Source organism: Epinephelus lanceolatus, chromosome 23, assembly GCF_041903045.1.
Source record: "Epinephelus lanceolatus isolate andai-2023 chromosome 23, ASM4190304v1, whole genome shotgun sequence".
Taxonomy (NCBI): Eukaryota; Metazoa; Chordata; class Actinopteri; order Perciformes; family Serranidae; genus Epinephelus; species Epinephelus lanceolatus.
The window spans coordinates 28,350,467-28,363,833 of NC_135756.1; the positions used below are offsets into that span (position 1 = coordinate 28,350,467).

The 13,367-nt window shown below is 41.6% G+C and overlaps 1 protein-coding gene across 24 annotated transcripts in view; it reads right to left on the reverse strand.

Moving 5' to 3' along the window:
• Positions 1-13,367, reverse strand: part of nav3 (neuron navigator 3) — a 544,714-nt gene that overhangs the window by 14,428 nt on the left and 516,919 nt on the right. For all 24 annotated transcript variants that reach the window (XM_033615269.2, XM_078165210.1, XM_078165209.1 and 21 more), the window contains 4 exons: positions 13,196-13,273; positions 5,729-5,812; positions 4,545-4,656; positions 3,450-3,574 (listed from right to left, as the gene is read on the reverse strand). In XM_033615269.2, the coding sequence (XP_033471160.1) occupies positions 3,450-3,574; positions 4,545-4,656; positions 5,729-5,812; positions 13,196-13,273 (399 nt within the window). The remainder of the gene's footprint in view (positions 1-3,449; positions 3,575-4,544; positions 4,657-5,728; positions 5,813-13,195; positions 13,274-13,367) is intronic.

The window sequence follows — 13,367 nt, forward strand, 5'->3', positions numbered from 1 at the left end:
TTCATGAGTCTGATTTACTGAGCACATTGTTCTCAGCAAATACAGCTACTGCTGTTGTGAGGATGACGATAATGAAGAGTAGTAAGTTTAGTGCATTTTTGAACATAAGCATATATGAATATAAGCATGTAGTACAAGACGCTGCATGAAATCAACAGGACCATAATCACGTTAAACAGAACACACAAACACAGCACATTCATTTATTTAATAAAAGTAAATGTAAATTTAAACACTTAACAACACCACCCGGTGCATTCTGGGAAAGGCTCCAGCCCCCCTGCTAACCTTGCTGGATAAGCAGCTATAGAAAATGAATGGAGGGATGGATTTTACAACATAAATCATTCTGACAGATTTTCACATACACGACTAGTTGTGTATGTGGGTTGAGCCTGCAATAAACAGTCCTGATGTTTACACATGTTTACAGTTATTAGAGTATGCTGCATAACATCCTCCACAACGAGGTCTGTGTCATGCTCACGGCGAATTCAGCAGGTCAGATGCTTGCTGCAAAGGGGAAACCTCCAGGGCAGAAAACTTAAATAGGAATTGTGCAAATTTGCAGGAAAGCCCAATCAGTCTTCGTTCAGCATTGGCAGTATAAAAACAAAATTGGGGAGTGTGGCAAATTGCCGCCTACCTACTTTTGTTCATACAGAATGTGCCTTTTTGGGGGCAATGCGGTGTGTGTGCAAGTAACAAAACGTGTAGCTCAGCGTGTGACATAAACAGTGCCGTACTCCGAGGGAAGCCACGGCTGGTCAGTCCTTCGGCGATTCTCTCATAAGTTGGCCTGTCCTTCACTCTTCCCCTCATCTGACGGTTAATGGCCTCTTCATTTGCGAGGGCAAGGAGGGCGCGCAATTTCTTGTCTCCCCAGTTGCTCATCTTTACAGTGTGTCAGGTTTGTGTTTCCCTCTTGCTACTAGCTGCTCGCTATTTCCTGTTATAAGCTGTTTCCTGTTTATCCACCACCAGTGGGTCGCACATGTGGCATCATCAACAGCTCCTCCCACAAGTCATCAACAGCCCCTCCCGTTGCAGAAGGGTGCCTTGTTCTTTTTAAACCAAAAAGGTTCTGCCAAAAAGTTTACCCCTACGCGGTGGAAAATTGGGCACCTCGCATCAACTCGCCAATCCAGCTTTGTGTGTCTAAACGCTCGCTGCTTGCTTACAAAACGGCCCAACATTGGCGGAAAATCTGGCAGTGTAAAAGGGGCTCGTGAGTCAGATCTAGCCCTAACTCCTCCACAGCCCCACCCTCTTATCCAAATTTGGTCACTTCTGGCTCCAAAAAACTAAGATGGCGATGGCTGAAATGAAGAAGTCGAGGCTTCAAAACATCCACAAACAAAGGGATGGCATCATGGTGGCTACGTCCTTGCCTTACTGAAGGACACCCCGCCTATTTTTAATGCCATCCTGTTGGTGCTACTCTGTCAGATCTGCTGCCTTCCTGCTCACTCTTCAGTCACTTCTCAGTAACCTTAGCTGAACTCTATCTGTGTCTCTACCCGTGTGTGCACCGAGGCAGGGTTTATGCAAATGAATAATTAATTACTGCTTAAATAAGGGATTGATTTGCATTCATAAGCCTGATGTGATTTATTATTGGGGGTGTCACTTAATATAGCAGGCTAGGGTGTCACTGCCACTGGTGAACTTTTGGGCTGCTAGCATGCATTTTCAAGGGCAGGCGTTTTGCATTGCAGCAGAGGGTGAAAACTGGCTCTGGCTCTGCGCTCTTTGGCTGAGGCGGAACTTCTAATATGTCATCCGTCCGACTCAGGGGGCTGCAGCAAATAACAGCTCTCCAGCCAGGAACACTGAGCTGCTATTGTGGAGTGAGGCAAAGAACAGAAAAATCGGAGAGAGGGACAGAGGGAGAGGAGAGAGCTTTATGGTTGTGGATGTGCATTTTTTTTTCTTGATAATTTGGCCTTTTTATGTCTTGTTTTGTGGGTATTTGTGGACACAGTCCTCAGTAGAAAAGAAATATGAAATGGGTACTGCATAAAGCAAATGTTTTGAGGCTAAATCGCAAACCCAAAGCAGGTGCAAGTACCTCTTGGACACTTTAGCAACCTGAGCTACCAAAGAAACCCAGTTGCCAAAAAGAGAGACAAGTTAAAGTCAACTTTGTGGAAGACTCTGAGTCTTTCTAGACTCTCAAACTTGACCATGTCCAGTTGAGTAACAGAGGGATTAAGAGCCCTTCTCAAAAGTACTGTGGGAAGTGAAAGTTTCTCTTCTGCCCAGACTTTCCCACTTGACTCAGAGATTCAACCAGCACTTCTCTTCTCTTCCCCTTTGGGCAGCTGTTGCCCTGGTTTCAAGCTCAACTTCAGTATCCATGATGTTAGTGGCCACTTTGCTTCTTTCCAACCTAATTTGCATGCCGTTGTCACTGTATATGGATTCAAAGCGCGTCTCAAACAATAATTGCAGGGTGGTTGACTCCTCTGCTCGACCTCCCTGTTAGCCCTCACCGCTGGGTGGTACCTCAGCCACTCAGCTGACACCATTTCAGCTCTGTAACCTAGCAACGAATATACGATGGCAGACTGTGTTGTCGTTAAGCAAGAGGTGAGTGCGTTTTTAGGATTTTGCAGATGACCTGTCTTCAACCTGAGAAGTGTCAAAACACTTGGACTGTGGAGGCAAGTGTTGACTTAATGGCAAGCAGTGACTGCCATTGTACCAATTGAAATTGTACCAACCAATTATTTCAAGATGATTCACTTACAGAGCTGCACAAACTCACTTTAACCACCAGTTTCACAATAAAAGAAGGAAGGTATTGCAATAAAAATGTATTGCCATTTGGGATTGAAATGATCATACTACTTTTGATTCGGAGTTTTGATTAAATACAGAGAAGTCGCAACCAAACTCAGACAGAGTTCTTGATTAGGTTGAGCTATATGCAGGTATAGTCAGAATAATCAACGCTCATTTCGAAGCTCTTGCTGTTGGTGCGACAATACAATAAGCTTTATTCCCTGGTTCCACAAAAATGCCTTCATCTATGTAAAGATGACATTTAATCTTTTAATGCAGGCATACAGAGTGTATTTGAACTAGATTAACTACCACTGAATAATTCATATGTGTTTGAATATGGAGTCTTTTACCACCTAATCCACCTCCTAAACAATGACTAGAAAAGTGAATGTAAAAATAAACGTCGCCTGATGTCTACTGCAACTTACTGGAACAGTTTGAGATGGAGATGCCTGGGTTACATAACCTGTAGGTACACTGAAGTCCAATTCAAAAGTTATATACAGGTATTTTTGTCTTTTAGATTTTTTATTTTGTGGCATTTCATGCAGAAGAGCAGTTGAGCATGTCTTGTCTGAGATTTCCTTTTTTGGTTAAATTTTGGACTCAACCTTTCTTTGCAATTTTTGTCTCATAGTTTCCTTAGTTTCTCCACCTACCCAGCTCTTCTTCTTCTTCTTTTTGTCTTCGGCGTCCTTGCCCAGACTGCCCATGCTGGAGTGACTGGCTGCACTGTTGATGCTGGACATGCTTTCTGATGAGTGCTGTCGTCTAATACGTAGGTCTGGAAATTACAAACAAAATCTATATTAGTGCACTGAAAAGATGAGATACAATGCATAGCTGATCCATACTTTAAAATGTTCTTCAAAAACTGGTCTAATTTTCTCTTTAAACTGTCTAAACATGTCAGACCTTGGTGATTTGGTAAAACCCATGCTTAATGGTGGTATCAGATGTTAAAGTTTAACACTACAGTAAATACTTGTAAAGTAGCTACTTTGTAAAAAAAATGCAGTGCAGCCAAACAAACTCATGTTATTTTGATTAAGTCACCTAAAAATAATTGCAAACTCTGTGACAAATGTGTTCTATTTCCTGTGATGGCTTCACAATAAAAGCCAGCCTGTGTTTCGCAAATTTGACACTTTTAATGTGAACCAGCAGCAGTAGGAATTGTTGGGTTAGCATTAGCACCTAAAACAGCTCAGACAACAGCTTTCAGGGAGTGAAAAGTAAAAAGAGGCAGATTTGATGAGATAAAATTAGCCAGGTTATCGTTTCCTGTGAATCCCTCATGGATGTAAAGGCAATTTGTTGCAAGCGCGGCAATGGCGGACTCCACCACTACCAATGAAAACAACTATATAGAGAGATAACAACAAAATGTAAAAACACTGAATGGCTTTGCTGAGAAATATAAACCGTAAAGTCTTGAAAACACAATTTTATAACTTATTATAGCTTTACAGTTCAGCTATGTTGGAGGCAGCTGTGAGGAGGTTGGATACTTGAAAATGTCATTTCACAAAATTGATTACACACCTGATTTAGGTTGTTTATATGACTCATCAAGGCTTTCCAAAACTGACCAATACAGCATAAATACTTCAAGTATTAGGGCTTCAACTCTCCCTGGGGCCAATTAGGCTAAAATAAGCATCCACATATGGAACACTAATGCGTTTAAGACTTAAACTTTAGATGAACTAAGAGAAGTTTGCTCCAACATCCCCTGCTGGTTCCTTCATTACCTTTGTGCAGGTGGTCAGGGCCATTGAGCGCCACCTGGATGGCTGTCTGGGCATCAGTGTTCTGTGTCTTCAGCGTCTCTATTGTCTCTCTCAACTCAACCAACTCAGACTCCTGAGGAGAGAGACAGTTTTTAAAAAAAGGATGACGCACCAAAAACTACTCTTTGTCTGGCTTGTGTTGAGCACTGTCACTGAAAACAAATTCCTAAATTTGGCTCTGGCATGGCTTTCATGGAAGGAAACAAGAGACAAAAATGAAGAGAGGGTAGAGAAGATAGGAGTTTCCCAGCGGATTTGCCCCAACCCCGGCACCACCTGCTTAGAATAAAAAAGCTCCACTCTGTTGAACCAACACGATCAGATAGAAGGAGTTTCCTATTTTGCCATGCCCGAAAACCCACTGAGGGCTGCAGATAGGGTTTCCGCTTTAATTAAAAGTTGGGACGGCCTTGTTTAACAAAGACATCCCACCAGATCCCAGTCTGCTTTAATTTATAGAGGATTAAAAAGCTGCCAGGGCTCGTCAGCACTCTGTGTGTGTATGTGTGTGTGTGTGTGGGTGGGTGTATGAACAGAGGGGAGGATTCATAATTTGTGGTAGGGATATGTATCTTTCAGCATATTGCTGCTGCTTCTGCTGCTGTGTGATCAGTGTTTCAGCACAATTCAAGCTCCTCTGAAACCTCCTGTCGGTCAAAAAGTCAACTTGTATGAAAATGAAGAAAAATAGACCCCGGAGCAGATATATACTGGAGGACTTTTGGAAAACACACTGGTTTGAAATGGGTTTTTGGGCCTTAGGTATATGGAATATACTGAACCCTTGCATGCCCATGCAAAACTAGGAAATTCTACCCCCCTGTGAAGCAAAAGATTTGTACTTTAAGCAAGTCAAACACCTTTGGTTAAGGTCAGGAGTAAAGTTAGGGAAAAATTCAGGCAACAACTAAAACTTTAATAGAAAAACGAAAACTTCAGTAGAAACCTTTCACATGGGTCAGGAACTGAAACTAAAGATAAAAATATCCATTAATCCACAACTGCCGACCTCTACGTTCTTACATTTCACTGCACTATTTCAATGTCAAACCACTGCCTGTTTCTAATCATTTCTTCTCCCTGTAATCCCCTTGCCATGGAGTTCATATACAGTTTATTTCAAATTCAGGACTAAGCTCTTGTACCTTTTGTTCAGCAGTCATGGTGAGGCTCTGCAGGCGGCAGGTCATGTTACTCAGGCTCTTCTCGAAGGCTGCAACCAGGTGAGCCTGCAGACAGACACAGAGAGAGACACAAATCCAGCTTCAGCTGCTGCAGGAATGTAGAGTGCGGAGGTGTAATGCATAAAAAATATCTGATTAGCTTTTAAGAATTAACGAGATTTATATCTTAAAATTCTGCTCTTGTCTTTAAGAATTTAGAAGATTGTTGTTAATTCAGAAAAACGAGCAGATTTTTTTTGGCATGAAAAGTTTTCTCAGATTTCTGATAAAGAAATCTTTAAAACTCAGAAACACAAATTGTTTTTTCCCGAAGTAAATGCATTATGCTTCCTTAGTAGAATGACTTCATTTACTCACTGGAACATTTATTTTTCCCTCAGGCAAACTATAAAAACTATATTTAAAATGGTAGAGCATTCAAATGTTAGTTTTCAAGAATAAAAAAACTAAAAAATCTCACAACTGACCCAAGCTAATTTGGACTCCTATCCACAGCAAAACACGTTCAGTCAAAATCCACAGTACAATAAACACCAATTATCACTTGCCAAAAAAAAGTCCTCCCTTGAAGAAAAACCCATCCAGAGAATTAATAAGTTGGTCTGCTGGTTGGTGACGATAACTTTCAACTGAATTTTCACTTGAGCCAAAGACAGCCCAGGATTACATGAGATGTGGTCTGAAAAGTTTGTTTGCCCAAATCTGAAGGCTCTTACTGAGCCCTTCTGAAGAGGTTCCTTGCACCCTAATATAATGGAGTGCTGCTGGGATACCTAGCTTCAAAAAAGAAAACAACAAAAACACATAGCCCTTCACTTTGAGTCACAGTTTGAGATTTCAAGGGCAAGTTCACACAGAGCATGTTCAGAATGGTTTATTTGAACGGGGAGTTTGTTAGAAGCGATTACATAACTTCACAGTTGCATCTTATTGCTGTGAATTAACCATCCTGGATCTGAGCATGCTCCAAAACGTCTTTCTGGACGAATACCACCAAGAAAACACTCAGCACAGAGAGAAAGCTGTGGATATTACAGAGGCACTCAGATCAGTGCCCTCCCTGACTTCATCTGTCACCTGAAGATGCAGAGGCGACACGCTGAAGGATGGCAAATGTTTCGCGGCGTCACGCCATCTGCTCTGCTGAACCTGTGGTTTGTGTTTGTGTGTCTGGATGTGTAACCAGACTTGCTTGTGCATGTGTTTTTTGAATGCATGTTTATGTCTGAATGTCTGGTGAAGCCGTATGTTCACGGTTGTGTGTCCTTGTACAAATCTGAGACTGTAAAATCTGTTTATATATATATATGTATGTGTGTGTGTGTGTGTGTGTGTGTACTGCCAGCTCATCCTGCCATCTCTAGCTAGAGACCCTGAGACACCTGTCAGGTCTGGTGTGTCACAGAGAGGTGGGCAGGATGCCCAGACAGATCAGACAATCTCTGCTTAACTCAAACACACACATGTACACACACATTTGTAAAACATTTACGGACATTTACTGAATTTAACAGCATTTGTTCCCAAATGTGCAATCTAGCTCTGTCAAAATGGGAATATTCCTCATTTATCTATCCTTTTGAGGATGACAGGACCTCTTAAATCTAGAAATAAACACACACACTCATACTAACACACAGTAGCACTCTGTGCTGCCTCTCCCACTCTGTGTCCCTGGCTGAATCAGCAAAGGTCTTGACCTTTAGAAATGCCAACTGTTCCAACTCATCTCTCCAGCTCCACATCTCTTTCCAACTCCACCTGTGAGCTCCGACTCAACACCCCCCTGCCCACCTGTCCGCTCTGAAGGAGGCATTGATCAGACTTTAACACGTCCCACGGCTGAGCCATCTGTTTTGCTCCCGGGGCCCGGCCCCAGCGGACACGCATGCACCGTGAACCCCCGCTTTTCTGACCACCATCCTGATCCTGTGGTCTGGGGTAGAGGTTGACGGTGGGCCAAACCAGTGAACTGGACGAGGAGAAGTCATCTGTGTTAGTGCTGCCTGACGCCATTGCTAAAGATGCGGACGACATCTCAAAAGGGTTCTATGTCGGCAATGCACAGTCACGACTAGAGTGGTCTAAGCCAGCACCTGCTGCTGGGCTCCCTTTTTTAAAAACTACAGTATGAAGGGGGAGGGGACGATAGGAGGGAGGGAAGGGTCAGTAAGGAAGAATACAGCCAAAATGAGGGAGGAGAAGAATAAGCAGAACAGGGGGTGATAGGGAGGGGGGAACCCTTTCCAGGCTGAGCAGAAAGGGGGGTTGACAAGGTGAAACAGTGAAGGGTGAGTAGAAAGAGGAAGGAGATTGAGGGAGGAGGAGGGGTGCCTGTGTGAACTCTTAAACCCGATTTAATGTCAGTCCAGGCAGGAAAACATATCGCCTTCCTTAGCTGAAAGATGGTACAATAACTCACCAATTTGGCAGCATTTGTTCTCTGTAATCCATTTTTGACAGGATGTTGGTTTTACTAATTCTGCTCCGATTTGATCGAATAATACCTCAAACAAACACGCAGGTAATTAAAACGATATCTGTGGAGTGTTTTTAATCCAACATGACAGTGCAGCAGCAAATATATTCTTAATGTGACTCATTTTTTATGACAGCACGCATGACCGAGAGTATTGACACCCCCAGAATATTTTGTTTAAGATCCAAATTTAATTTCCTGCACAAAACAAACCCAGTACAAGATAATAATAATAATCATGTATGCAGTGGCACAGCAAATTAGAGAGATCAGATGACCTCAATCACCGAAACATTCCCTGTGGCTTTCAGACGAGAAGACGGGAGATGAAATGATTATTCAGTCACTGAAAGAAAATACCCTCTCTTACTAAAGTGGCATCATCAATTTTGGTGATTTTCATGGTTAAACTTTAAGGATTGTGTTCCTCTGTAGGTTGAGACAATTAGACAATTGAACGATTGACGCCCTTTCTAGAATCACAAGGTCAAGGATGCATTAATTTCAGGTTATAACCAAATTGAAATGACCTTTTAGGATACACACCATGGCATATATGTATTGAAGAATAAATGGTGAAGAAATTAGTGTTATGTATCATCACATTAGAGAAGCAAGATGTCCTCAAAATGCCCCTTCAAAGTGGCAACAGTATTTGGTAACACTTTACTTGAAGGTGTCTACATAAGGGTGACATGACACTGTCATAACTATGACATGACACTGTCATGAACTTGTCATAAACATTATGTACATGTCATAAACATTTATGACTGCTGTCATTAAGTGTCATTTGGTTCTTTACTTTCTTGACATTAACCAGGATGACATTACCAGAAGATGTCTTTGTCATAACAATAATCATTATGTCACCTTGTCATAAACACAAAAAGAGGTGCATTTCTTGTTAATGTCAAGTTGTCATAATAAGGACATCCCAAACAAATCTAATGTCAACTTGTCATGACAAAGACAACTTCTGGTAATGTCACTTTGATTAATGTCAAGTTGTCATAATCAAGACAACCCAAACAATGTCAGCTTGTCATTACAAAAACCAAATAACACTTAATGACAGCAGTCATAAACGTTTATGACATGTACATAATGTTCATGACAGGTTCATGACTGTGGCATGTCATAGTTATGACAGTGTCATGTCACTCTTATGTAGATACCCTCAAGTAAAGTGTTACCCAGTTTTTTTCTGTGGTCACAATATCTAACGTTTATTTGCACATCATGTCCTAAAAGTGTGTGTGAAAGACAGAGCAGTATGTATGTGTGCTTAAAAAGTATTTACGTGCATGCATGTTTGAGTCAACTGGAACTGTTGAGCCAAGTATCTTCCAATGTGTAGCTTCCTGTATAAATGCATGTATTTCTACATGTGCTCAGGAACATAAATGATTAAGTGTTGTCTCTGGCAGTTCTAACATGGCACAGCGAGTGTCTAGTTCTGGACCGTGGGTGGGCTGCTGAGGCTGACATATCCATAGGGTCACACTCCCCACTGGGAGGATAAGACGAGCTTATAACACCAGCAACCCATCACGCTGTCATGTGGTTACAGTGTGAAGCAGCTCCAGTACAACACAGTCAGACATTTTTTTTTCTTTTTAAATTTCCCAGCCTCTAACATGAGAGTGGGAGCTGTAAAGCACATATGGGTTTCTGTTGTGCAAGTGTTTGCATATGTCTTGGCACAGTGAGGTATGAGACTGGTAGCCTTTTCCACTGCTGATTTAATTCTCAGTGACCCTGTAAAGGGCCGGTGAATATCAACAACAGATTTCAGGAAACACTTAAGTCTTTTATTCATATTGTCTCGGTCTTCCTTTTTAAATAATTTTGCTACACAAAGCTATGGCAACATACTTAATAAAATATATACCACAAATGATTCGGCCCCTGTAAAGTGTAAATTGTTCTCATCCAGTCATACTTGACTAGATCTTGAATGTGTTTTTGCTCTGTGTTATTGCAATGTTACAGCATCCCTTTCTCGCTTGTTGCAGGATGGTGAAAATCCTGCAAGAAGCTTTTGAAACCTGTTAGAATCCAATACTGTACATAATGATACTGCATCAAAAAGTTTTTACTTTACTGTAACCATACTGAACTGTAAAGAAACTGTGAGAATTCTCGGTTTGCAATGGTGTCAACCCCTACACACAAAATGTGGGTGCGAGCTACCTACTGCTGCCCTGAGAGGCAAGTGTGAAAAAAAAAATCTTATGATCCATTTTCTGATCAGTTGTCTGATCTAAATTGTTTCCTTCCCTGTGTTTATGTCTGGAGAAAAGGTGAAGGATAATCTCTCTAAGTACCTTGAATCTTTTTTTCATCTGCATTTCTCCATGCACTTTAAACACAAGGTAGTTACATATATTATGTTAGTAAGTTATGTAACATTACTGTCATGTCTCTTTTTTGGCTGAAAATGTATTCTAATCAGTGTTAATCTTCCATTAGCATTGGCTGTATTTCTAGCCAAAATAAACACATGCCAGTAATGTTAAGTCAACTTGCTACACACCATGTATGTACCAGGTATTTAGAGTGAATGGAGAAAATAAAACTCACCAGGAAGAAAACATTAATTCTTCTAGTCCTATTTAGAACACAATGTAGTCATGCACTCTTGCGGCAAGCCTCTTGTGGTGAGAAAGAGTATTACAACAACAAACGCACAAACACAGGTGCATAAAAATGATTCGGATAACAAAAATTCACCAGCCAAAACTTTCATTTCCACCCATTTTTACAAATGAATAAAAAACTTTATAAACACATAAACACAGGAGAGAAAATGATTTAGATCAGATTTAGAAAATGGATCAACAGAGTATTTTTTCTCACTTGCCTCTCACAGCTTCTGTGCATGTAAGCTGTGAAGCAGCTTAAGGATTTAATGGTTGTCATTTAAAGACTTGACACCACTGACAGTGACTCATCTCTTCTTCAATTCAAGGCTCCAAAGTAGCTTCATCCTGAGTCAGTGACATGTTATAGCCGGTAAATGTACCACACTGTAAAGTACAGATAAAGCTGCGTGGACACGCTGTCATGTGTGAATCATGCTCGCTACACTGCTCGCTACACTACACAATTGTGTAGTTCACTGTTGGGTAAGTTGCTTGAAAATGTGGTCTATTACTCATTACATATTGCTCAATGAAAAAGTTATACATTTCTTTACTAAATTCCTCAACGGCAAAAATAATTTGTTACATTACTTGTTAATGTTACTTTAGTTTTGTTACTTAGTTCAGCTCTCTCAAAGGTGCATTTAAACAACGCATTAGTCACACCCACATGTCAAATATTATTTAACATTTTATCTGTATTTAAAATGTATATCAATTAAAAAAAGACATCATGGTTTAATAAGCAGCCAGCCTATGTTTTGACAGTGTTTAGTGACCATCAACAGCTAGCTTAACTTTGACTGCACAGGACAGGTGAGTTTTGGCTTTCCACTGGCTAACATGAGCAAGGTAAAAAGACGCAACATGTACAATAAGACAACTTTAGAGTTCACATTTCTCTTCTTTGGGTAGAGATGAGCAGCCTCCTCACACCTTGTGACCCTGCGTTAAGGTAACACATACGGAACCAGTCTTTCAACTGGCCTGACTTTGGGAAATCGACTTGTGCAAGTTGCACTAACTTCAGCTGTGCAACAAAATTCTGACATGTCAGAAATTCATCTGGATGTCTGATAGTCGACTGAGAGCAGCTGATTAGGATATGATCATTCCCTGCTCCCATTGCAAATGACGCCCGACAAATCTGAAGTTCTGTGCAACTCTAAATGAGTGGTGCAGATCAAAGATCCGGTCAGAAACAGGCACATATTGTACAGTGTGTGCCCAGCTAAACCGACGCCGACTCACATGGCGTTACTCAAGACATTTTGACATTTATCAGATTTCACATAGCTCCCTCTGGAGCCACAAAAGACTGTCTACAACTTTTATTTTTAATGTATGCAGTAGTGCTCCCCAAAACCTCAACACATTTCAATGTCTAAAGTCGGTGGAGTTCCCCTTTAAAAGTGTTGAATGGTGATTGATTCCACTGAGACTGTACTGCCAATGTGAAGCTCTATGCATAGTCAAGCTTTATGTGAGATTCACCATCAAGTGGTGTTACATGACCAAAACAAACCAGAAGTTGTCTGATTGTCCCTACATACTGTATCGCCTCTGTTATAAAGTCAGGTCTCCCGCTTCCAGTCATCAAGTTTCCCTGCAGTTCAGCCTTCAGTTTCAGCTCTGCACAACTTTGTGATCAAAGCGTCAGGCCAAACCGAAGACCCCGTCTGCCTCCACGCTTGATCAGGCACTTGGCATCGAGGGTGGGGGGTGGGGGTGGGGGGGTGGTGGGGGGCTGAGCCGAGCCAGACGCTGGAGTTTGTCGATCTATCTGCATCTGAGCACAAAGACAGCTCCGTCTGGGGGTTGGAGGTCTCTGTATCTCACTCTGTTTCACCCACGCATGATGCACTCGAGTCTAGATTCTCTTATCCTCATCTCCCTGTTCTCTTTCCATGCCTGTCTATCTCTATTTGATTCTTCCTGCTTGGGCGAATTTGGGAGAGGCTCCTGTTCCTTGCTAAAACCCCACTGGCTGAGACAAAAGCAAAGAGACAATCCTCTCTGTACCGTAGATACACAAACACACACCAGACAACATCCCATCTAAGGACAGCACAGAAACACACACCAGGGGAAAAAAAAAAAAAAAATCAAACAAGCAAAAGCCTAAGTACACACACACAGTGGCTTCAAACACAGAAAAAAGGAATTAGTGGGTGTCTTTAAGATTTATATTCCTTCCAGAACTTCGATAACCAACGTTTCCCATAAAAGCTCTCTGACAGCAGGTTATCATGCAAATGAGCCGGCTGTTTTGACGGTGTCTTTTGAAGTAAACAAACTCACATTGGCAGACAGCTGAGACGTCAGGGTTGCCACCTTCTCCTGAGAGGCGTCCAGCTCCCGACGCAGCTTTCTGATTTGCTGTTCGGGGGAAGAAATTAAAGAGGTATAGTTAACGCTCCTGAAAAACAAAGAACATAAAACTGATTGTACTGGCAAAGAGACGTTGAACTTG